General features: G+C 42.8%; 1 protein-coding gene across 3 annotated transcripts in view; it reads right to left on the reverse strand.

The window, feature by feature from the left end:
- Window positions 1-26,648, reverse strand: part of APBA2 (amyloid beta precursor protein binding family A member 2) — a 302,921-nt gene that overhangs the window by 55,758 nt on the left and 220,515 nt on the right. For all 3 annotated transcript variants that reach the window (XM_075273589.1, XM_075273587.1, XM_075273588.1), the window contains 3 exons: window positions 21,729-21,914; window positions 5,385-5,564; window positions 5,089-5,301 (listed from right to left, as the gene is read on the reverse strand). In XM_075273589.1, coding sequence (XP_075129690.1) covers window positions 5,089-5,301; window positions 5,385-5,564; window positions 21,729-21,914 — 579 coding nt within the window. The remainder of the gene's footprint in view (window positions 1-5,088; window positions 5,302-5,384; window positions 5,565-21,728; window positions 21,915-26,648) is intronic.

Below are 26,648 nucleotides of genomic sequence, written 5' to 3' on the forward strand. Positions count from 1 at the left end.
CCCCTCTCTAGGCCGTCTTGTAGGAATTCCACAATTGAATTTGTGTCGGAGTTGCGCTGGTTCTCCTCACACCAGCCTCGGAATATTCGGGCGATCCTCTGATAGCTCCGGTTAGTAGATTCCGCTCTTGAATGGGCTAGTGTCCTTAGCGCTCCCTGGGACAATCCTCTATCTCCACATACGGCGCGGTTAACCTCCAGGCAGTGAGGTTGAACCTGTCCAGGTCCTGGCAGAGCTGTCTGTTTAGAGTTACCAGGTTGTGGACTGATAGAAGCCTCCAGTAGATCCCTCGACTCATCAGAATGAGGTGGGTAAACCATGCCCTTTTTGGCCAGAACGGCATGATCACTATTGCCGAGGTCTGGTCCTGCCTGAGTTTCGCCAATACCTTCGGAATCATCGGAATGGGAGGAAAAACGTATGCCAGTTTGAACCTCCAAGGTATTGACAGGGCATCCACCGCCAAAGGGTTGTCTTCCCGGTACAGGGAGCAAAACCTTTCTACTTTGGCGTTGTATTGGGTGGCCATCAGATCCACCTCGGGGAGACCCCACATCTTGGTAAGATGGTGAAAGATTTCCGGATCCAGGGACCAATCGCCTGACGTCACCAGGCCTCTGCTGAGCTGATCCGCAAGGATGTTCAAGCGACCTTGGATGTGAACTGCCGACAACTGGGACAGATTCCTTTCTGCCCAGGAAAATATTAAGTTGGTCACCTGCAGGAGAGAGGGGGATCTGGTACCCCCTTGTTTGTTGATGTAGTGAACTGCTGTTAAGTTGTCCGTCCTTATCTTCACAGCTTGTCCCTAGAGGTGATGTGCAAACGCCAGAAGTGCACGGTGAACTGCCGTAAGCTCGCACCAATTGGACGAGCGCGTTTTCTCCAGACGATTCCATGTACCTTGTACTGGGGTCTCCCCTAGATGCGCTCCCCATCCTGTGAGGGAGGCATCTGTAGTCAACAGGATCCAGGAGGTCTGGACCGTGGACTTCCCGTCTTGGAGATGAGACCACCAAGCCAGTGATCGACGGGTACTGATGGATAACTTGATAGGCTTCTGAAGTCCTGAAGGACTGTGGTTCCAGACTCTCAAGATCTCGCTTTGTAACGGGCGCATGTGCCACAGGGCCCAGGGGACTGCCTCGATGGTGGCGGACATGAGACCTAGGACTTTCATGGCCGTCCTGATAGTAACCTTCCGGGTAATGGATAGGTGATGAGCCGCTCGACCAATCTTCTCCTTGCGAGGAGAGGGCAGGGAGATCATCATACTGAGAGAGTCCAAGATGAATCCCAGGAACTGGATCCGGGTTGATGGAACCACTACTGACTTCTGCCAGTTTACTAGCCAGCCCAGCTCGTTTAGTAAAGCCACTGTGGTCTCTAGTTGTGTGGCGAGAACCTCCTTTGACCGGGCTTTTAGGAGCCAGTCGTCTAGATACGGAACTATAAAGATCCCTTGGAGGCGCAGAGCGGCTGCGACCGGAGCCACTACCTTTGTGAAGGTGTGGGGGGCCGAGGATATGCCGAATGGGAGAGCTGTAAACTGCAAATGAGACAACCTTCCGATTAGGTACACAGCAATCCTTAGGAATCTCCTGTGGGCTGGAAAAATAGGTACGTGGAGGTATGCGTCCCTTAGGTCCAAGGTGACAAAGTGATCTCCGGGCTGCAGGAAGGGGAGCACCGATCTGATGGTTTCCATCCGGAACCGTACCTTGTGGATGAATTGATTCAGGTACCTGAGATCGATGATCATCCGCCATCCGCCTGACGACTTGGGAACTAAGAAGACCGGAGAGTAGACGCCTTGGCCGCGTTCTGTAAGAGGAACCGGTTCCAGCGCAGCTTTGTCCACGTACTCCTGAACGGACTTCTCTAGATGAAGTTGTTTGGTGCCCTGAAAAGGGCGAGTTGTTATAAATTTCTCTGCGGGATGAGAGATGAAGCTTATCCTGTATCCTTCCTGGATCAGTTGCAAGACCCAGGGGTCCTGAATATGAAGAATCCAGGCGGCCGAATGATGGGAAAGCCGGCCGCCTACAGCTGCGGGGGCGCGGGGAAGGGAGGTCGGATAGTCAGAAGGATGAGCGCTTCTGCTGGTCACGGGAGGCACCACGACCTCTCCCTCTGGCCTGGGGGCCGGAGCGTCTCTGGCCTCAAGAACCCCTTCTGGAAAATCCGCGGCCCCGAAAGGAATGTCTTCCTTTGTTGGAGGGTTGAGGGAGGTTCTTCCCCTTGGAATCCGCGAGGCCTTCCATAATTTGGTCTAATTCCCTACCGAATAGCCTTCCAGGCTCGAAGGGGAGGGCACACAAATTAAATTTGGAGGCATTATCGGCTCTCCATGGCTTCAGCCATAATGGGCGTCTGGCCGCGGTGGAAAGCGCCATTGCCCTAGAAGCCAGCTTCGTTTGGTAAAAGGTAGCCTCTGATAGGTGGTCTACCATCAGATTAATATCTGACATGGCCGATAGCAGGTCATCTTGATGTACTCCGGTGTCAATGTCCCTAGCCAGGGAAGACAACTCAGCCCGAAGGCCTGACATCACCTCGCTGGCGGAGATGCCCACCGAAGCCTGGGCGGAGGAGGCTGCATATATCCGCCTCAGGGAGCCCTCGACGCGGCGGTCCATAGGATCCTGCAGATTCGATCCGTCTTCTGACGGCACCACCGTGCGCTTAGATAGCTTAGCCACGGCCATATCCACTTTGGGGGGGAACCCCCAGGTTCCCTGCTGGGATTCGGCAATGGGGAACAAGGATCTAAAGCGTTTAGTGGAATTAAACGCTTTTTCCGGCCGTCTCCATTCAGCCTCCATCTTTCGGACTAAATCCGAATTTGCCCTGAAGGATCTGGATCTTCTGCTGGATCCTTCCCCGCTCTCACGGTCCCTTGCCCGGATGGTCTTGAGCAGCCTTGGCATCTTTTCCAATGGAAATATAGATTTCTCCGCCTCCTCGGATTCCTCCTCTGAATCCACCTCCCCAATATGGAGATCCTCCAGCGGGGGGAGTGAGAGCTCACTGGGCTCCACTCGAGGTCTTTTTGCCATGTGGGAAATGGTATCTTTAACTTCTCTCATAGACTGATGAACGAAGTCTTTTACCCAGCCGACCACATCACGCAGGGGGGTATCCTCTGATGGGGGGCCTCTGCATCCATGGCAATATCTATATTCATATCCGTCGGGTAAGGGAATCCTGCATTTACCGCAGGATAAATGCTTCCTCTTGGAAGTCGTCTTACTCCGGGAAGGGAGCACGGAGGATGAAGAGGAGGACATGCTAAGGAGAAAGCAAATACAAAGTTATTCAGGCTCCATATAAGTAACCAGGTCTGCCCGCCCCTCCCCCCCTGCCAAACCTGAAACAATACGGTTAACCACCACAAAGTGCTTGAGGGACAAACCGACAGCTTGAGCACCCAGAGAGTGAGCAAGCAAAGCAGTGATGACAGGGGGGAGTTTAAATAAGCCAGGCAAACCAAGAGGGGCGGGGTTTACGATGAGGCCCCGTCCCCTCACTACAGAGACCCGAATTACGTCCCAACGGGGCCCCTCGATGGCCGGAGAACTGCGCATGCGCGGCAAACCCGGAAGCGGAGTCCACCGCCCGGGAACACGGCCGCGCACTACAGTTCCCCTTCGCCGCCGGAGAAGAGAAGTTCCTCCCCGCCTCCTGACCCGCCGAAGTGCCGGCAGACACGCGCCGGCACAGGGGGAAGATGAGAACACCCCAGACGGGAGGAGACAAGGAGAGGAGGTAAGAAGCTGAAAATCGGAGGGAGAGGTGCCCCCTGTAAGAGGTTGCAACACCTCTCCCCCCCGCCACCTGTCCTGTCCGCACAGGACAGAAAAAAACACAGGGGGGAGGAGGTCTTGCGGCCTCTTATAGGGGGTTAAAGCTGTTAGTTAATTAAAAGTTCTACCTGTCCTAACAGCTCACAGGGGCAGAAATACCCCAGTTGTGCTGCTGGTTGGGCGTAGGGGGAAAGACAGTCATATTGTATATTATTGAAAAAAAGAAAAAACCATGACACTAAAACCTTTAAGTTATTCCATGTTGTATATAAGGTAGATATTGTTCATGGAAGTATATTTTAAATCGAGCCTTTTAGGGAGGTGCTCACACCCAAAACAGTATTTGTTAAACGGTTTCAAGAAATAAGAAAAAAATAGGGGCACTCACCCGGGCACTTTTTTTCATAAAAGATTTCCTTTATTCATCATCTTTAAAAACACTGGGAGAGTATGACAATTGCATCAGGGCGAAAAGAAAAAGGCGACAGCCGTTTCGCGAAGACAGCGCTTTTTCAAGCCATATGACATCGCTTGAAAAAGCGCTGTCTGCACGAAACGGCTGTCGCCTTTTTCTTTTTGCCCTGATGCAATTGTCATCAGTGGGACATGCAGTGCAATGCATGTCCCACTCTGCCCCTGAAGTGTTTTACTTAGCAAACTTTCCCCCGATCATCTCCTGCTGTTATAACAGTAATAAGAGCGGTGGGTGATCGGGGGAAAGCTTGTATTACTGTACTCCAAAGAGCCTGTGTGACCTCAGGCGTCACGTGACTAGGAAGGCATCTCTTAGTATGCCGACAGTGCAAGAGGATGGAGAGATGTGTGCTCTAAGGTACTGAGAGAGGAGGAGGGATGTGAGATGCAGGATGGAGAGACTGTGTGGAGAGAGAGAGAGAGAGAGAGAGCACTGACATATCAAAGTTTATGGGGCAATAGCTTGGAGAAGAACCTGATAGTTCCTGTGTTGTAGGGACACAACCTCGAGTGTGGGGGACCTCCCTTCAGTCTCATTAGGGGTGAGGCTAACTGAATGTTCCATTATTTTTTTCTAGGACTGTTATAAATTTTAATTATGTAAATAAATGTTTATAAGTTTGATGTAAGACTGAGGATCTACGTATGCTTATAGTCTGCTTTTGAATTTGGTAATCCGTGATGAACAATTTTTTGGTTTCCAATTGTTTGTGCTATTGGGTTATGAATGGATCTGAGCTGAAGAATCCATACAGAGTATAGGGACAATCATATAATAAATGTAGAATAGACTGTATAAGGGACATACCTTAATTATACCTTGACATGTTGCTAGAGGAAGGCCGACCAAGCTTGTTCCATTTATAGACATGATTTGATCCCCAATGCTGAGTTTTCCAGAGCGTGCAGCCGGTCCTCCATTCATCATATTTGCTAGTATCACAGTAGGAAGTATTGAGCCCCATCCAGATTCCACGATAACCACTCCCAATATCTCTCCCTTGAGCTTTTCCACCTGAAGCTGTTAATTATCAAATTATAACCATGATCATTTCTAGAAATATCCATCCCATCCAGTAAGAGTGATAACATTATATTATTTACCTCCTTGCAGTTTTCCGAGTTTGAGAAGTGTATGAGGTCATCATTATACATCTCTTGGGTATTAATGATATCACTATATTCTTTTTGACTGAGGTCTTCGGGATTGATCCCATTGGCTCGTAAGAATTCTTGGTAAGCAACACTGAAAGCTTGGCCAATTGACTGCGCAATGAGTTGAGCCTATGAAGGAAAATATATACAGTTTAGGTGTTTCATCATGCAGCAATGTCATATATATATATATATATATATATATATATATACATAGTTACATAGTTTAATAATAATGGTATTAATTAATAATCGTACTAACTTTGCTAATGCAAGTAATAAGTAGCAGAAAAAGAATGTGTTAGATAAAAATATTTAAAATCTTTTCCTGCCACTAGGTGTCGCTATGTAATAACTTTTATTCAGTATACAAAGTGATACTTCTAGATATTATTGGCCATTTAAATATACAGCATGTAATCTCTTCATAAAGTTATAAAAGGTGACTGTAGTTTTCTTACAATTCTTTATTAGCACTAATCTTGGCTGAAGTCATTTGGAAGTCATACATACTATGATATTGAAGGCCACATGCCTGATATTGCTGTGTTAGGTTAATATAGTAAGTATGTACAGTGTTTCATACTACCAAATTTGTAGAACCAAACATTTTTGATACATGAAAGAGTGAATCCCTTATTAGGCTATGTTCACACTACTGTTGTTAATGTCCGCTATTTTCCATGATGGATGACAGCAATGGACATCAACTGTAGCAGAGTAACAAAGACAGACCCCCCCCCCCCCAATGTGTCCATTTCCATTGACTCTAATGTAAACAACAAGATGGACACAAGATGGACACGATCATCCGTCATGTTTGTTTACTTTTTTAATGGAAGAAAAAGTCCTGCATATTTGAGTTTTTCTTCCATCAGAAAAGTAAAACACATGACTGAAGAAAGCGAGCAAAGAGAGCGCTGTCTGCAATTGTCATTTAATGTCCGTTGCTCTCATCCTGTGATGGATAAGAGCAATGGACATTCAATAACGGTAGTATGAATCTAGCCTAATTGTACGTTTTATTCCCATTCTTCTCAATTCAGTTCAATAACCATGGGGTGGAATTGGAGAAAAAATGGGCTTTGCTTTTATGGCATTCACTGAGCAGCCAAGATGACATGTAATCTGTATTCTATGAGTCAATATGATTCCTGGGGTAAAAAAAAATATCAGTTTTTTTAAAATATTTTAACTCCTTAAAAAAAATTGAAAAGTTACACTCGTAATTTTTTTTTATATTTCTGTCTATAGGATTTTTGATGGTGCCACTTTTTAGTTATACCATTTTGGGTAATGTCTGATGTTTTGATCATTTTTTATTCAAATTCTTATGGGAGACTAAATGGCAAGACAATTGCAGTTTAACTCTTTTGTTATTTTATTCCGCTACAGCATTCGCCATATGGCAAATTCGATTTGAAATCAATGGGAGCTTGAACGGCCCGCAAAAGCTCACGCGGCGTCTACGTGCCACATCACGCGGCAAGTAACTCCATATGAACCCTCCCTAACTGTGCAGGGAAGGTGGCACAGGAAGCAGGAAAACGTAGGCATAAAAAAAAAATAAAAAATAGGAAAAAGTCATTGGCTGGTGAAATCAGGTGACCTCGGATTTATAAGAATAGTGTCAGCCATATTCGTTCAGATGCGGTTTGGAGAGCTAGGGAAAGACATTGTGAGCAGGGTGAGAAAGTTTAGCTTGTGTTAGGCAGGAAAATTGAAAAACAGCTCTTTTCAGAGCTACACTGCAGGAACAGTGTACACATACTCTGAACCTGCCAAAGATGCATCAGGGAAGGCCCGGGGTGGGCACATGGATGTGGAGATCCAGTTCACAGTCCAGGTGCTGGAGAGGGGCTGCCAGCAGTGCCCCTCATCAGTAGCGCAAGGGGGCGAGGACGAGGGGATCCAGGCCACAGTAGCTCGACTCCACTTATATACTGGAGAGGGGCAGCCAGCAGTGCCACAACATCAAGCGAGGTGTAGGGTGTAGTTCTGACGAGGCCCGAGCACCAGGAACCTATACTAGGGTGGATAGCAGATATTGTGGACCTGCAACCAGCATGTCCCGTCCACAGTACTGATGAGACTCAGTTCCATGTGTCTGTGCCAGCACACAAGTTCCTCCTCCTCCTCCTCCTCCTCCAACACCACCACCACCTTCACCGTAAATAAATAGTTAAAAAAAAAAAAACATTAATGTTTTAGGGCTCCCCTCAGGGGCCTGCAAAATAATTTTTAGGGCTCCCCCCCAAGGGCCTGAAAATTATTGTTTTAGGGCTCACCCCCAAGGGCCTGAAATATAATTTAGGGGTCACCCCAAGGGCCAAAAACTAAAACTCTGCTGGTTAAAGGCTCAATTCACCCAAAGGACCTAAAACACTGCTGGATAAAGGCTCTACTCACCCCAAGGGCCAAAAAGTTAAACTGCTAGTGCAAGGCTCTACTCACCCCAAGGGCCAAAAAATAAAACACTACTGATGCAAGGCTCTCCTCACCCCAAGGGCCAAAAAATAAAACACTGCTGGTGCAAGGCTCTACTCACCCCAAGGGCCAAAAACTCTGCTGGTGCAAGGCTGAACTAAATTAAAGGACCAAAAACACTGCTGGATAAAGGCTCTACTCACCCCAAGGGCCAAAAAGTTAAACTGCTAGTGCAAGGCTCTACTCACCCCAAGGGCCAAAAAGTTAAACTGCTAGTGAAAGGCTCTTCTCACCCCAAGGGCCAAAAAATAAAACACTACTGATGCAAGGCTCTCCTCACCCCAAGGGCCAAAAAATAAAACACTGCTGGTGCAAGGCTCTACTCACCCCAAGGGCCAAAAACTCTGCTGGTGCAAGGCTGAACTAAATTAAAGGACCAAAAACACTGCTGGATAAAGGCTCTACTCACCCCAAGGGCCAAAAAGTTAAACTGCTAGTGCAAGGCTCTACTCACCCCAAGGGCCAAAAAGTTAAACTGCTAGTGAAAGGCTCTTCTCACCCCAAGGGCCAAAAAATAAAACACTGCTGGTGCAAGGCTCTACTCACCCCAAGTCGAATAGTCAAATATTGAGGGGCTACTCAAAACGAATATGAATATTTCACTACTCGCTCATCTGTAATAACGTTTCCCTTATGTCCTACAGCAGCACAATATGGGGACATTGCAAGTAGTGTAAGGATTCTCTTGCACTACAGTGCTTAAGACAGTATGAATGTCCAAGGGCAGTGGCCTCTGAACTATGGACATCTAACTGATAGTGTTTAACAATGGTTAGTTGGGAAGACCAAAAAGCAGCTGCACAAATCTGCTCAAAAGGCAAGACTGACTCTCAGCCCAGAAGGCTGACACATCCCTGGTTGAATGAGCTCTGATGAACTTGGGTGCTGTCAAAAGGTGACAAAAAAGAAGTTTTATTTGCTTCCTTAATCCATCTTGATAAAGAGGGTTTATAAGACTTGAGACCTTTGTCTCTAATGTATATTCATTATGAGGTTCTCCAATTTTCTGTAGGGCTGTGTACACACAAGATAAATTTGGAGACACCTTAGTACATCCAGTGTATGGAATTTTACCTCCTCCTTGGAAGACGGAGCTGGGAAAGAAAAACTGTTAAGGAGACCACCTGGTTGTTATTAGTCTGAGAAGGCACCTTAGGGTTAAACCCAAGAATAAAATATATGGTTCTTCCGGAGAAAATCCTGCAACTCTCGTACTCATTTACTGATGTGATAAAAGGAGGTTTTGAAGGCCAAAAACTTAAGATCCACCTCCCCCAATGGTTCAAATGGAGGGCCGCAGAGGCCAGAAAGAATTGTGGATAGATCCCAGTGTGGAACAGGAGCAGCGACACTCGCCTAAGTCTCATAACACCCTCCAATGAGTTTACATTGGAGTCTGTGTGGGAGTCTGGGTTCTGATATACAGGTACTGTCTTTTTGCACTCGAGAAAGGGCCGTTCGAGCCCAAAACGTGTTGTGATGTCTTATCAATAAAAAGTTCAAGTGAATACCTTTGACTGACTCTTTGGTTCTGGACCACTGAGCACGGTTCTCTCCTGGAGATTCTGTGGTTCTCTTAAGAAATCTGGGAATTAAGAGGTTCTGAGACAATCACCTGCTTAAGCAGAGGATAGGGCTGAAACCTGTACCATAAGTGTGGAAGGGAAAAAGCCCTTAGCCAAGCAGTCTTGAAGAAAATTTAGAATCACTCTTGTAGAAGAATTCGAACAATTCTCATGGTACCCTTAAGAAATCTGGAAATTAAGGGAGTCTGAGACAATCATGTGCTTGAGCAGGGAGTAGGACTGAAAGATGTACCTTAAGTGCAGCAGGGGAAGGCCCTTATCCATGCTGTCCTGAAGAATATTTAGAATCACTATCGTAGAAGGATTCAAACTATTAACTTCCTATTTGGAGCACTACTCCTTGAATACATTACCTATCCTTAGATAGCTTTTATGGAAGCCTCAGAAGTAAAAAGCTCCCAAGGAAAAGAGATGAACAGTTGAAGAGGAGAAAACTACTAAAAAGTAAGTAGTTAATAGAGATGAGCGAATATACTCAATCAAATACCTCCGCCGCAATAGCTCCTGGCGCCAGGGAAGGTGGAAGGGACAGTAAAAATTCGAAGCCCTGGAAGTGTTTTTCCAACAGGAGCTATGCGGCGCAGGTATTTGATCGAGTATATTCGCTCATCTATAGTAGTTAACCCTTTTTTAGGAAAAAAATGGGAGAACAAAAGAGACTCCATCCACCAGTCCCACCACATGGGACAGAAAAAACCCACAAGGTGAGGAGGTCTCTTTTTCTCACTTATAGGGATTTTGTCCTTCAATTAATTATGCAGTTAAAAATGAATTAAAAATTCAGCCTTTCCTACCAGCACAGGGGCAGAAATACCCCACACTGATGCTGTAGGACATAAGGGAAATATTTTTATATGTTTGTAGACTAGGCATTTTCGGATGTGGGGATGTATAATTTGTTTTTATTTTAAATCTAAAGAAGAGGGGTGACTATTTTTTTTTATTTTTTCGTTTTTTTTGTTTCTTTATATTTTTTAAAACTTTGAAAACGTTTTCCTTTGGGACTTTTGCTACATAGCCATTGAGGCTGGTCATAGCCCAGCCTTAATAGCTCTATGGCTATGACAAGGCTAGGAGCCTCTCATCTTGCAATGGGTACCTTGTGTCTGCAAAAGGTATGGGGCTCTTTTTGCACTGGGGGGGAGCTCCCACTTAGATATGTCTGCGATCATAGTAAACTCTAATCACAGGCATTAGCTCTGGGTCTCTGCTGTAGAATATAGAGGGGCCGCCACCTTTAAAGAACTGGCATCTACCAAAATAGTACAGAAGATTTCGGGAAGGAGTTAATACAGCGGTATCCAAATATCAACTGTAAGAAATATAATGTTTTTACACGTTTTCAGCCTAAGGCTAGGTTCACACTAGTGTCTCCTCTCCAATATTCAGATTGATAGGGGCACCCGAATAATGGGTAGATGGACAGCTAAGACTGCTGTATCACATGGAGCCTGGTGGAAACCATTAAGGATTGGTTCACATCTGCATCTGTAATCTGGGGGAATCCGTATGGGGGATCCCCCCCTACCACCCAAACGGACTACTGAACACATTTGCAAGCGGTGTGCAGTGAAAGCGCACAGACCCCATAGACTATAATGGGGTCCGTGTGTTTGCCGAGATGTTAACCAACCCTGACCCAGTCGGCTGTCCATCGGTTTTAAATTGAAACCGGCAGAGTTTGCAATGTAAACTCTACTGGCTAGAGTATATAAAACAGTCTACTAAATTAAAGCAAATGTACTAAATCAACCAGTGTAATGACATGAGATTGCAGAAAATAACTGGAGAGCAAAGCAGCATTACGGCATCTTACAGGTTCTTTCTTTTTAGAAAACAAATATTTACTCTTAACATCTCTTTTTCACATTTCCTTCTGCTGGGATTAAAAGGTATATACTGGGATTTATAGCATTTCTCTGCCATTACTTTATGTGCAGAAAGGTTTCCAAAAGGATGAAAGTTCATTCATTATAGTAATTCCAATATCAATATGTTTTTCTCTTTCAAGCTCAGAAAAATATGTTCAGGAGCTTCATATTAACTTCTCTAGCCTAAAAAGTCACAGTGACTGCAGGATTCTGCAAATAATGTGGCACAGCCTTATTATTCTTATTGATGTAATGTGTTCCTTCTATGGCAAAGCCGATGTGTCCCCTGGGGTATGGAGATTATCTCCACACAACACATTTTGTGACTGCAGGCAATGGGAATATATCCATCGAGAGAAAACAAAATATAATTGGTATATTGCAGAGACTAGAGAGAGTGTGACTTAATGGAATCCGTTTTATTAAAAATAATCTTTTAGCACAGGGAGGGGAGGGGATCTCACAAGGCAATTCTAGCTGACTCAAACACTGGCTATCTGAAGGAGGTAGTTAATCAGAATTAGAGCATGCTGCACCATCGTCTATAGAGACGGAGAAAACACTGAATCCATGAATGGAAATTTTCATCAATGAAAGAGGGAAATACAGTTCAGTACTTAATCTCATATTAACCATATACACTATTGCTAAAATAAATCAGCTGCACACAGTCCAAACACCCGCCAAAACATAGTACTACGTAAACTAAATCTACTGCATCATGTTTATGCCTTTCAGATGGCAGAATAAACTAATCAGACTGTGATTCCAGTGTTAGGTCACTTACTTTTTCTCATGCAGCACTTTTTATAAAACCCTACATTATCCAGGGAAACAGGAGCCCATAGCTGAATGCTGACATTTATGAGTAGCAGCCTCCTCCTTCTGCAGAGGATTGACAGCTTTCTTCCTACACTGTGCATAGGGAGAAATCTGCCAATCAGTGGTAAGGAGCAGGTGAGGCGGTAGATCATGAACATTGAGGACTTTGCATTGTACACAGTATGGAGAGCGGGCATGTCAAACTCAGGGTACCCCGAGGGCCACATGAGTAGCAAGAGGTTGTTGCGAGGGCCGCACACAGCAGCTAATGGCTAGGACCTAGGGGACTAATCACTAATACCATGCATCGCAAAAATCCGGCATTTCTATTGCAGGCTACATAGAGTAGCCTACAATAGAAATTATAGAATGACAGGCTGGAGCCTCACAAGGCTCCCGGCTGCCATAAAAATGCACGCAGGTCCCGAATCTTGCTCCGGGTGCCTGCAATTGCCGGCGAAATGGCACCTCAGTTAAAGCTGGCAGACACCATTATTGTGTTGGAGAGCTGGGGAAAGGTTGGAGTGCTGGGGAGGGGAGGGCTTCTGGATGTCTGGCCCTTCCTTGGGCCTGAGGACTGTTTTTTCCCACCCACTTGCAATTCTTGCACTTGGGGGTTAATAGGAGCACTACAGACTGTAATGCTCCAATTAACCCCCAAGTGAAAGAATTACAAGGTGGGTGGGAAAAAAAAACAGTCCTCAAGCCCAAGGAAGGGCCAGACAGACATCAAAAAGCCTCTGTCACTACCTTTATTGACATATAAGGGTGTAACTTTCTTGGTAGCAGGTATAGTAGCTGCTATAGAGTCAAAAAATTAAGGGGGGCATCTATACAAAGAAGCAATATTACAGTCCTGACAGCCCCATAACAGTGAATAGAGTGCCGATCAAGCAAGCATACTGGTGCTTCATTCACAAGGAGGCTTTATAGGGACTATTGGGCAACCCAATGGTTGAACCCCCAACAATCAGACACTTATCTGCTGTCCTGTAGATAGGGGAATAGTGAACACCAAACCCCCTTTAAGTCCTAACTCCGTGTAAGATTGTGTTGCATAATGCCAATATTGGTGACTTGTTGCATTGTGTATTTTGTGTGCCACTGTTACCTTAACTATATTGCTGAGTTTCAGGCCACCCTGGTTCTGATATTTTCTGGACAGGAAGGGGTGCATGTAATGCACTAAACACTGTTTTGCCTATTGGCTGTATAGTAGGTGCTGCTTTTCAAGCTTACCAAGGTACAGCCTATGCGTGTAATAGCCTGATGCTTCATAAGCATGCGGGGATGGAAAATGTCCCTAAAAAAGTGAGGGGACCAGTCCGGTACACTGATGTTACCAGTTGAGTGACAGTTGCATATCTGGGCTTTATCCCAAAAGCCAGTGGAATGAGTAGAGCCTGGAGTGTAGTGTCTGAGCTGGGTGCCTACGTCGCTGTTATTTTAATGCTGTCTAAAAAAAAAAGTCCTGGGTTCTGTGAAACTGCTGCCAAGTTGATGTGTCACTTCTGTGAGCTGTTACTAAGACCTGCAGTTACCTACAAATACCTCTACGTAAAGCACCTGGTGAAACTATTGGTGTGTGCTTATTCTAAAACTTCTAAAAGCACTTGCACAGTAGGGAACCGGTTACCCTGTTCATCCCTTAGGCAGTCCAGCATGACAGGCAGTCTTAGCACTGGAGACATTACTTTTTTGAAGTGCACTGGGATATAGTGCTCAAGCATTGTTAAGCTCTTGCTTATTTGTCAGTTAGTATTCTTCTACTAATCGTTACTATTGTATATCACAATGAATGTCCCTATGTAAACCTGGGCTCACAATCATATGCTAAATGTACCCTGGATTTCTTGGCACCAAAAGGGTAACTCACTATAGAAATTATATATACAGCACCCTGGTTTAAAATACTAGAATTCCCTTATATCATATTCAGAATAAAATCTGTACTTTTATACCATATGCCGTGAAGGAGCCCAATGTCTTATTACAGCTGACACAAGTCTGCATGCAGGACAACCTCTGGTGATAGCACTCAGCTGGGACACTCCAGGTAGCCGACATTAAAGACTTGTATCAAAGGCACTGATATATCATGAGTTTCTATTGTAAAAGCCTTTGAAGTCCACCAGGGTGAGAAAGTGGAGCTTTGGCAGCAGGAGAACCTTAACTATAGCTGATTTCCCAGAATATCATGTACACTTTAAAAATCAAGAAGGAAAAAGCTTCAGATCTGGGAATGGTAACATTTCACTTCTGTGTATGAGAAGGCTTCAAAATGAAAAGTCATCTTAGAATAGCTGCTTAAAAGAATTTCATCTCCACAAAAACGAAAGCATTGTCCAACTAGAAAGGATGATTTACGTTTCAAGGCGGAAGAGATATAAGTACATTTACCATTTACATTTCTCACCAGCCCTCCAGTAGCCTGCCTCTAAATGAATATTCAGACGTAGTGTATGTGGTTCATGGAGGGGCAAAGACGGGAAGAACAAGGTGAACTTAGTTTGCCCTTAAGTGTCATATGATCTGCAGTCAATGAGAAGGAGTTATTAAGCCTAGCGTTTTGTACTCCAGCCTTAATAAAAGCCCCGACTGGTGCAAGAGGCTCCAGTCTCTTACTAAATAAAGTGCACACCTGTGCACCACAACTTTGGTAGAACTCATCAGAAAACTGGCATAAGTTATAAAAAATATTTCGGCCACATTTATGGAAAGAAAGAATGAGGACTTTGTCACAAGCCTGGGATGAACAAGCAGTGAGGAACGTTCTCCCTTCCCTGACAGTACTCGTCCATAGACTAAGGCTTGGTTCACACATCAGTATGCCATCCGTCCGTTTGAATTCAGTTTGAGACTTTAAAACGGACTGATGCACATACTGATTGTATACTGACACCTTTTTATGCTGATAGCAAACGCTGTCCCCTAGAGGATAGATAAGGGGATTAAAAGTAGAAAATTGCAAACATTTATTAAGGACTAGAAATGAGCGAACAGTAAAATGTTTGAGGTTCGATATTCGTTTCGAGTAGCCCCTCAATATTTGACTACTTGAATCGAATAACGAACTCTATTATAGTCTATGGGGGGAAAATGCTCGTTTCAGGGGTAGGCAACGTTCGATCAAATTATACGTACCAAGTCCACGAGTGAGGGTCGGGCTGGATCCTCCGAGAAGTCTTCTCCTTGCAACGTCCCCGTGGCATCTTCCGGCTCTGAATTCAATCTGCCAGGCATCGGGCCTGGGCAGAGCCGACTGCGCATGCCTGCACTACGAGCGGACAGGCGCAGTCGGCTATGCCCAGGCCCGATGCCTGTCAGAGTTAATTCAGAGCCGGAAGACGCCACGGGGAAGCTGCACGGAGAAGACTTCTAAAGGTAGGAGAAGAACCAGCGCTGATTGGCTGACTGTATAGCATTCGGCCAATCAATGCTGGTTCTGCATCGAACTTTTACATTCGAATAGCGAGTGGTACTCGATCGAGTATGAGTATTTCGAATACCGTAGTATTCGATCGAATACCTACTCGATCGAGTACTACTCACTCATCTCTATTAAGGACATTTATTATCTCTACTCTGTTTACAATTGCTACTTTTAATCCCCTTATCTGTCCTCTAGGGGACTCACAGTGTTTGCTATCAGCATAAAAAGGTGTCAGTATACAATCAGTATGTGCATCAGTCCGTTTTAGTCTCAAACTGAATTCAAATGGACGGATGACATATTGATGTGTGAACCAAGCACAATACTGGGGGGGGGGAGGGCTTTTCTCACCGTTCTGCGTCATCGCTAGGCGGTAAGGAACTCCCCCCTCTGACGGTATAGTGCTACACATAGTACTGTCAGGAGGGGCGTTCCCAGCTAGACTGTCAGGAACGCCCTTCTGACAGTGAAGAGCTATCAGTAATGGCACCAATAGCTCTTCCCCCAGGGCACATAACGGCAAAGCACTGAATTCAGCGAACTGTCAGCGGTGTAAAAACCCACATGTGCCCAAGAACATGAAAGGTCCTTTGTAAAAAGTGATGGTCAGCCTTAAGAGGTTTTATTGAATTAGACTGAGCTGTATCCTGGCTATATGGCCAGCAGATATGATGTGACAACCTGAAAAGGAAGTGGAACTTTTTCTGAAAGAAACAGTCATATTTTCTAATCCTGGATAACCCCTTAAAGATAGGCCATCCATTTTAGATCAGCAGGCCTCTGACAGTTAGAATTCCTTACAGATCAGCTGTTTCCCGGAGTGTGAAGCAGTTGGTATTATTTACATGCCATGCTCTGCACTGTTCGCACACTATACTTTTAGTAGTAGCGGTTATGGGTACTTATCCAAGTGTTCGCCTACCCCAGAAAACCACTGATCTATGGAAGTCCCAGCTGTCAGATCCCTACCAATCTTATAGATAAGCCACCAGTTCTAAAAGTGTGAATAACTCTAGCACTTGGGATCACTAAATTTTTCAGCTGGTGATAGCTACTGTATATTAACCACTTAGGCCAATTTCTCTAATTCAAGACTGGACACATTTTTTTTTTTTTGTATATTCAGTATTGAAGGCTATAACATTTTTATCATGTGGGTTATTCAGCTAATTTTTGTGTCTTTTTTTGGGTGACACATAGGGCTTTATTAAATGCCAATTTAAATGCCAGGTTCCTGAATACTGCGGGCCAGTATTTTTCGGCCCACTGAGCATGCTCAGACATTTTGGGGCCGCTCAGAGGCTAAGTCCCATTTTGCCCATACTGGGCATGATCGGTGACGTCATGCCACCGCCCCTTTGGGCGGGGACTAGCCTTTATATTGTGTGAGCCGACGCCCGCCCGGTGCTCACACTTTAACTAAAATTGAGACAGGAGGTCAGGGCTAGGGTCCTGTGAATGGCAGGTTGTCAGGTCAGGGATCTAAGTTAGGATTCCTTGGCTCTGCCAGTGGAATCACCTAAGCCTATTGAACTGTCCATTAATATTGTTGCTTTGTGTTACTGACCAGGGGTGACGTTTAACCCCTGGCAGCCTTTCCTGTGTAGCAGGCTGAAGCTTGTACTAGTGCCTATTCCTCTGCTGTGTTTTAGCAGAGGTCTTTTGCAAGGCTTCATTCAGCTTCACCCAGCGGCTTTGCACAGGTGCACTCTCTCAGTGTGGTTAACTGGTGAGAGTTTGTTTGCAGTTAGTTCACACCAGAACCGCACAAACACCACTGCCAATGCAGTTAACTGGTGGTTAGCTTTTCAGGCACACGGCCGCCCCTCTCCCTGGGGCTTGTGGACCTGACTGCAGTGTCTGCAGTCTAGCGGTTCTGTCGTTGTTCAAATAATTTTTGTTTGTTTTTGGTACAAATTATTTGGTAGGGGTACCCTGAGGAAATTTTTTTTCCAGGAGTTCCCTGAGTCTGAAAAGGTTGGGAAACACTGGGATAATGTATTAAATTCTACCCTATGAACTGCCACTGAGAATAAGAGATCACAGTACTCCAAACCAACATAATAAATATTGTGCTTGTTTATTCCTTCAGCTACATTCAGCTTGATGTTCAAACCATATTATTTCATCACCAGATTTAGCACATTTACAGTCTTGCTGATACCAGATATTTCTGGCTAAAGGCATGTAGCCGAAATGTTGTTCCTACCAAGACTCATTGAACACGACTGAGTGCAGGCCGCCAGCCATGACTGCATGGCCGGCAGAAGGATCTCATCCATGTGCTGCACGTGCACTGGCTGTTCTTCCGCGGTTGCATTCATTCAGTTTTGTGGCACGGACTGTCAGCCCGCACACTGATCCGTGTAATACATGGTCATGTTTGTGGACCAAAAGAATTTAATTGATCAGTGTACTATCCAGGAAAAACCCATCTAGAACACTGACCTAGCCCACGGACATGTGAAACAGGTCAAGTTCTGGCTATGAAATAATATGCTTTGAACAACAAGCTGGATGTAGCCGATGTAAAAAACAAGCACTTCATTTATTATGTTGACCTGGAATGCTGTGATCTCTATTTCTATGGCACTACGGATTGAATAATTGTTTCACTGGCACCCGTATTCTACAGGAGGCGTACAGTACTACCAATACTTAGAGTAAACCACCACAGCATTTGTAGGTTGTATAGGTAGAGTCATGGTAAATTAAGATCCAATGCACTCACATCATTAACCCCTTAACGCTAAATCACGTACCTGTACGTCAGGGAATGTGGTTAGTTCCCGCATTCCCACGTACCTGTACGTGATAGAGATCGCACGGGTTCAGAAGCAGAGCCCGTGCGATCTCCATGGGAGGCCGGCTGTATCTGACAGCCAGGCTTCCCCTGTAGCAGCAGGGACGGTGATTGCACCGACCCCCGCTGTTTAACCCTTAAGGTGCCATGATCCATAGTGATCATGGCACCCTAGGGGTTTGGCCGGGCTATAAATCATGTTGCCGGCAGCAGGAGTCTGTGTGAGCTGTAATTTACAGCTACACGCTGCTCCTTAATCCCTCCCCCCATCGGAGCGAGCTCCGATGGGGGGAGGGTTAACCCCTTGGATGCCAGGACGAGGGGAAGCTAGTCTATGCATCTGCATAGCTAGCTTCCTCTATAGACTGCAATACACGTGTATTGCAGTCTGTAGTTAGTATAGAACCAGTGATCCTCTCTGATCACTGGTTCTAGTGTGCTTGCAGCACAAATAAAACAATGTAAAAAAGTTTTTTTTTAAAAAAAAAAAAATAAAGTGTAAAACAAAAAAAAACAAACATAGTTACATTTCTTGTAAATCTGGAAAATCGCTGTTACACTTGTAAGCCTTATAACGTCCAAAATAAAATTAAAATACAATCAAAAGATGATGCCGATATAAAGCAGAGATATGGGAGATAATATTTATTACTGTATTTGGGTGGTATAACTATCTGCCTGAAAAACAGAGAATTTCACATTTTGAAAATTGCAATTTTTTCCAAATTTCCAGCAAATTTCCTATTTTTTTAATAAGTAAATACAAAAATATTGATTAGTGTTTACCACTAACATGAAGTATAATGTGTTACGAGAAAATAATCCCAAAATCACTTGTGTAAATTAAAGCGTCTCAAAATTATTGCCATTTAAAGTGACATGTCAATTTTGAAAAAATAGGCCTGGTCCTTAACATACATTTGGGCTGTGTCCTTAAGGGGTTAAAGGACTACCCCATTTAAAACTGATTTGACAACAAGAAGAAGCCTTATCAGATGCTTTCATCGTGTCCAAGGTGTTTTTAAAATGCACTAAGATCCCCTCCATTCTGTGAATTTCAACATCATAGTTGGCAGATCAACAATCATAGATTAAACTGTCCCCTTGTGCACTCCTGGTATCTCTCATCTGATACCACCATCTACAGCTATATAAGCAGCACGTATACAGTGCTCTATTGGTTATACTGAGAAATCTAACTAGTTTTTTGTTAAATCCAACGGAAAAAACATCCAGCGAAACAGTGGAGTATGTTGAATAAAAACTACTCCTTTATTATAACAGCCTTAAAAGTCAGCACTACACATAGAATAGGAAAAAAGGGGGAGGGGTGCGTCAGACTGACGCGTTTCGGATGCTAATCCTTCTTCGAAGTCTGTACGCTACTAGGGAGAGGTAAGTCTTTATAACTCCATACACACACCTGATTTCACTAAGTTAATAAGATGGACTACCACACAGGTATTGTGGAGAACTTGAAACCCCTCCTCTAACACTGACATTAAAAACAAAGACACTACTGGATATATACATCATTGACATGAATCACAAAATAAAACAATACAAAGCGATTGCAGGTCGTGGAAAATTTTTCAAACAAGTTATTATGTTTAAAGAAGACTTTGAGACAAAACGAGATATGAATTTTGAAAAACATTTCAAAGCAGGAAAAACATGTTCTCTCACCCCACAACCTCAATATAAAAACCAAACCAATCCCACACAATATAAGCCTGTATAAATATATCCTAGAATGAAAACTTGACACTATATAAAAATCCATGAGTCCTTATCTGTGCCGAGTCCAGAGAAAAAAGGGGGGTGGATGATGATTCGCTGATCTCCCGATCATGTGACTTTAACAGCAAGTTGTAATTGGATAGTCCGATCTCCTTCATGCCCATACTAAAGATGGCAAATTATGTAACATTGTTTCATATGACGCATGCTCAGGAGAGAAGACTGGTCACTGGTCTATGTGTAGTGCTGACTTTTAAGGCTGTTATAATAAAGGAGTAGTTTTTATTCAACATACTCCACTGTTTCGCTGGATGTTTTTTCCGTTGGATTTATCTCTGCAACTCTGCACCGAGAGAGTTTTCTCATCCGGGCGTGACCCTCCAAGGAGGCATATGTGGAACTACAGGCACCAGGAGAGCATATAGGCTGAGTATAATCAATTCCTTTTTCCTTTTCCCCAGTATTTTGTAGTTTTTTGTTAATGCATAAATTGCACTCCCAATTTCAGTAGTGCCTAACCCTACTCCAAGCCCTGCTTTTTCTGTCATGTACCACTCCTTGTGACCTGTATTAGGCATAACAGAGATATTAGTTTTGCCATGTGCTGTTTTGAGTATATTTTGCTAAAATAAAATGCTTTGTTTAACTCCTTTTCTCAAACTGATGTAGCAGTGACATCTCAGAGTTTACCTTCTAAAAAATATACTCATGATTGTAGAACAGATTTTAGATGATAGATCACTTTTCGACAGCAGCTACAGTCTTCATTTTTTTTTTCTTATCTTTATACACGATATGCTATTTTATTGGTTACAACAGTAGGAATACTTCATGTCAAAAATTTCCCACTTCACAATCATTCTGCAAGTGTTAAGGTGCAGCAACATCAACTGCAGTCACACGGTTACAGGTCATCCAGCAACAGAATCTCAGAACCTTGCTACTCTCTTCTACCAACTACTGCACCAGGGATCAGGACACTGTGCTCCAATGAGCACAAGCAAAACCATTGATTTACATAGTTATATAGTTACATAGTGAGGGTGTGTTCACATCTGCGGAAACCCGGCGGTCAGTTGTCAAACCCAGTGACAACTGTGACCGCCCATGTGCGTCTTGTGCCTCTCCACGGCGAAACCATTTTTTTTTTTAACCGGACACAAAGTCCTGCATGTCCGACTTTGTGTCTGGCAGACAGGCAGAAGACGAACACAGGCAGTAAGTTTGCAAATCCATTCAAGTGAATGGGTTTGAAAACTGACCACTGGGTTTCCATCTCCCATCCAGTTTCTCAGGGAAGAAGACGGAAACCCGCCGGGTTGGCTAAACCGGAGACCAGGCGCAGCTGTGAACCTGCCCTAAGATTGAAAAAAACATACAAATTCAGCCAAGGAATGAGAAGGCCTTTTATGGGAACCCAGCGGTAAAATTGCATTTGCTGCCATAGTATAAAGCCATACATATATAATTTCATATAACATAATGTAATAATTCATTGAGGATAATTTACATATAGATGCTCTATACCATTAAGCAGAACTGTCAACTTACATCTTCCGACTCAAACACATGACAGATCATCTTGTACTGCTTCTTTCCTTCCTGAGCACCTGGAGTAGTTTCTATACAATCTTGTGATGCAGATCTTGGCATCCGACGTCTTGCCATCAAGACAACGATATTTCCAATGTCAGCAATATACGAGATTGTCCGTAGTGCATGGTCCATCATTGTTTCCTATTTATAGAGAACAAATAAAAAGAGCTTTGAGCTGCTGTATATTTGTATAGTTCAGATTCTAAGTTCTGAAAACTTGCCAATAACATGCACTATATATAGTATGCTGTAAAATAGAAAACTGACCATATCACAGCTACACAAATCTAAGGGGTTGGAACAGGGTATATACTATACACATTAGTACATTTCAGCACTATCTATGGTAAAACAATAAACATTTCAACCCAAGGAGAAGGCTTCTTCTTAATTTATAGCAAGGCATCTTCTAAACTTGATGAGATAAAGCTATTTGAGTCTTTCAACTGAGATCTTACCAGTCTATAGGATGAATGTGGTTATACACATGCAGTCATATTTTCATAGAACGCAGTGTGAATTACAGACATCTAGTGGTCTCCCATTAATTTCAGTGGAGAGGCAAATGGCACTGGGACAACCCGGTTAAATGCTAAACATCTGATGGCCTATTGGTAGTAAAGTGGATTCCCACCCAAGGATGGTGGAAGGACAGATGCAAACAGATATCACCGCAGAACTGCAGACAATATTAGAGATCAAATAACAGATACCCTAAGGACCCCATAGTTGGTATCTATGGTTATCCTTTATTAAATCAATTCAATTACATTGGATCCATTTTATTTTTTAATTTGTTCTTCTGGTCCTACAACAGATCAGAAGAACGGATTAAACTATGTAGATGTGAACTCACCCAAATCTCTGCTTATCCTCAGCACAACCTGTCATGTGTCTGTCTGCTGGTCTGACCATTACTGGTAAGAAACTCTACTTTTATCACTCTCATATGTTTAGGGGGGAGTGTGGTTACAGTGGGCTAACTCCCATGCTAAGCCATGACCAACTCATCACCGCCTAAGTGGCCTCATTGCAATAAACTGTAAGGACACAGGGACAAACGATTGCCCTACATTGTCTGTACCTCAAACTGTCCAATAGCAGGGAAACGCTGCATGTGGCATCTTTTGACCCTTGGGGGAGTATCTGCCTATATTCACAAGTTCTAACATAGCCACAAACTCTTCTGCAAAGTTGCCACATTATAGTTGCAAAACAGTGAACACACTTCTTAAAGTGAGCACAGTAACAGTTCTTACTATGAGGGTATACTAACTAGCAATAGTGCTCTGGTAGCATGGCAAATATTACATGACATCACATATACAATGTAAAAACATAGTAATGTTTAGGTTGCATTTCCATCACAGTAGGGTCAAGGGTAACCTGTAGCAACAAAAAAAGGAATATAAGTGTTAAACAGTGGGTCTGCAGTCAGGATGGTCTCCCTTTTTTGTGGCTGTCAGGCTCATTTTCAAGATTTACTACTCACCACACTAGGTGCGATACATTTTGAAGATCAGTGAGAATTTCCTCTGCCTACCACATCATAAAACACACGTTACAGCCATTTACCTAACCCATTTCACCAGTCACCACATACTATCTGATATAACATTCAGTGCACTTGTCCCCAGTATTCCTGCTACAAAGATAATGTGATCTACGTATTGTCAACCAGGCACTGTATAAATGGCTTACGGTAGAATAAGATTAGCAAGACAACCTACTGTCATCTGAAAACTAATTTTCTTAGAGCATAAAGTGAAAATCTAGATGTACTGGCAGCTAAGCGGGCAGCAGCAGTCGCAAAGGGGTGAGCAATGGTTATATTAATATATATATATATATATATATATATATATATATATATATATATATATAGTGTGCATTTACTGCTAGAGTCGAGAAAAAGAGCTCTACTAACACACATTTTGCAACATTTAAAGGGGTAGTCGAGGATTAGAAAAAACACCAAACAGCGCCAAACATGTCTTTAGTTTATCTGTGGTACTGCAGCAAAATCCACTACATTAAACAAGAGGATTAAAGAGTAAAGGAAATTTAGCAATATGTGCTAGAAGTTGTAGTGCCACAGGATTCATAGTACCGATCCAAGAAAATAATATTGCTAACATGCAGCACTTCCAGAGTGGGGTGACTGTCTCGTCCACAGTGGAATACTTTGTTTTCTCAATAAAACTTCAGCACTATTTTAGCAGAGCTCAGTTTACTTCCTACACATAAAGATGTGACATCTCTTTATTTATGTCAGGCTTCCTGCAACAGTGTAGATGGGGAGATTATGCGGCTGTGAAATGTTCTATCTCTCTGCTCCATGCAGGTAGCGGGTATAAATCACTGTGTTATCTCTCTGGCAGCCCCTACTGCTCTTATTTTCTCTTGGTTTGCTGACTGTGGCCTTCTTGTCACTTTGATGCGCACTGTTTCAGTATTAAGAGATGGCTAGAACAGTGATATTCATGTGCTGGCAAATATGTACAGATAATCCGACTATTGTATGGAGCCAATTGTATTTATTCAGTGTAATGTGTAGAGATAAGCTGCTTTATGAATGTCTGGGTGAAGGTAAAATATAGTTCCGAAATGGCGACATTTACCATGAATAACGCACGTCAAAAAAGTAGATGTAGACTTTTCTACAGAAAGCTAAATCCACAGTGAAAATATTGACTGCACTTGTTGATTTATATAAAAAGAATAGTCATGGGTGATCTTCTAGACCGAGAGTTACACAGATAAAGAGATGATAGATAGATAGATAGATAGATAGATAGATAGATAGATAGATAGATAGATAGAAAATGTTGAAGCAGCACAGCAAAATAAAAAAAAGACTGTCCATGAGTCGGCAGATGCTTTAGTCCGGGTCTGGGAGGAGATCCCTCAGAAGACCATTCCCAACCTCATCAGGAGCATGCCCAGGCGTTGTAGGGAGGTCATACAGGCACATAGAGGCCACACACACTACTGAACCTCATTTTGACATGTTTTAAGGACATTACATCAAAGTTGGATCGGCCTGTAGTGTGTTTTTCCACTTTGATTTTGGGGGTGACTCCAAATCCAGGCCTCCATTGGTTCATTTGATTTCCATGGATGATTTTTGTGTAATTTTGTTGTCATCACATTCACCTTTGTACAGAACAAAGTATTCAATGAGAAGATTTCATTCATTCAGATCTAAGATGTGTTATTTGAGTGTTCCATTTATTTTTTTGAGCAGTGTATATATCTCAATAAATCCATGGACTTATCAATGGAATTATCATACTATGCAAACAATACTGCCCTGAACACCGTAACCACAAATTCAGCTCTGCTAAATGTTTGCTTTTCAGAGCTCAAAATACCTTTTACCAATATCCATTTATAATAAGTTGAAACTTGCACATTCTTGAAATTTCATTTCAGATTTATCCGAAATGTGTATCGTCATTCACAAATATTTTGCATTTTGATGTTTTCATCTTTATTACTTTGGTGATTTTCTGAAACAGCTCAATCCCTCAGGCACTAATGTCACAGAAATGGAATTTCATAAAGAGGTCCTTCAACTAGGCTGAGCTTAACATCAATCTACAAAACAATTTCATGGGGTGACAAAAATTAAAAACAAACAAAGTTATACACCATGGAAAGAATCCGATGTGCCTGGGTGCTGTGAGAAATTCTAAACTTTTCTGTTAAATTAAATTATGTAAATTTCAGTCCATACCTAAGTCATGATGCATTCTTTGATGGTTTTGGAGAGCTTAAAAAAAGGTGCAGCAAATATCTGCATCAAGCTGGTATTTTTTTGAAAAATTGTCAGGAAAATACTAAACCAAGGTAATTTAAAAACAAATTCCCAGGATCCTCTATGCCAAGTAGATTTAGGCTGTGAACTTGTCAAATTAAGTTGTATCTTACATCTATGAATATGCATTATAAAAGGATGATTAAGTAACAGGTAGTCACAAAACGCCAACCTTGATCAATTCTAATATTCAACTCATGATTCCAGAAAAATTTCTGAAACATAAGTCCTACATAGGATGACACAAAATCAGAAGCAAGTCCCCTTTCATAAGTTACAAAACCTGCTATTGTTGTTCCTGGGCCAGAAATTTGGGGTAGTTTTGAATGAACCTTTAAAATGTTATGATTATGTAATTTTTAGGTTCACCATTCTGTTGGATTCAGTTTTTAATATATCTTTCGGACCTTAAGAAAGATATGGTTTTCACTGTTTATTTAACTATGCAAAAGCTAAGACTTTTTTTTTTTTTCATTTTTCCATTGAAGTAACCGTATCAGGACTTCTTTTATAGAGGATGAAGTTAAACTGTCAAAGTCAACATTTTGGGGTACATATGATTTATTAGCTTTTATTAATTTTTTGAGAGTAATGGAAAAAAAAGCAATTCTGCCATTTTTTTTACATGTTAAATATTAAGACATTTACCGTGCAGCATAAATAACATGCTAACTTTATTCCACAGTACAACACAACTGGCTATAACATATTTATGTTGTTTTTAAGTTTTACTATATTCACATTCCATATTCCCATAGCCATTACCTTGAAAGACATATGACTGTAGAATCATTTGTCATTTCAGTTTCTGGAAGGTGAGATAACCAAATAACAGTAATTATACTTTTGCATTTTAATTTTTTTTAAAGATTTTCTCCATGCAGGATAAATATTTCCTTGGCTTTGTAGTATGAGCCACTACTAGTGAGGAAATACAAATACTTTTGCTTTAAAATTTTACATACTGTAAATATTACTATTTTTTTGAAAATTGTTTGTGATTTGTTTTGGGGTTTTTTTACATTTTTTTGTAAATTGTATTTAACGTCTTATTT

The sequence above is a fragment of the Leptodactylus fuscus genome, chromosome 5, assembly GCF_031893055.1.
Source record: "Leptodactylus fuscus isolate aLepFus1 chromosome 5, aLepFus1.hap2, whole genome shotgun sequence".
NCBI lineage: Eukaryota > Metazoa > Chordata > Amphibia > Anura > Leptodactylidae > Leptodactylus > Leptodactylus fuscus.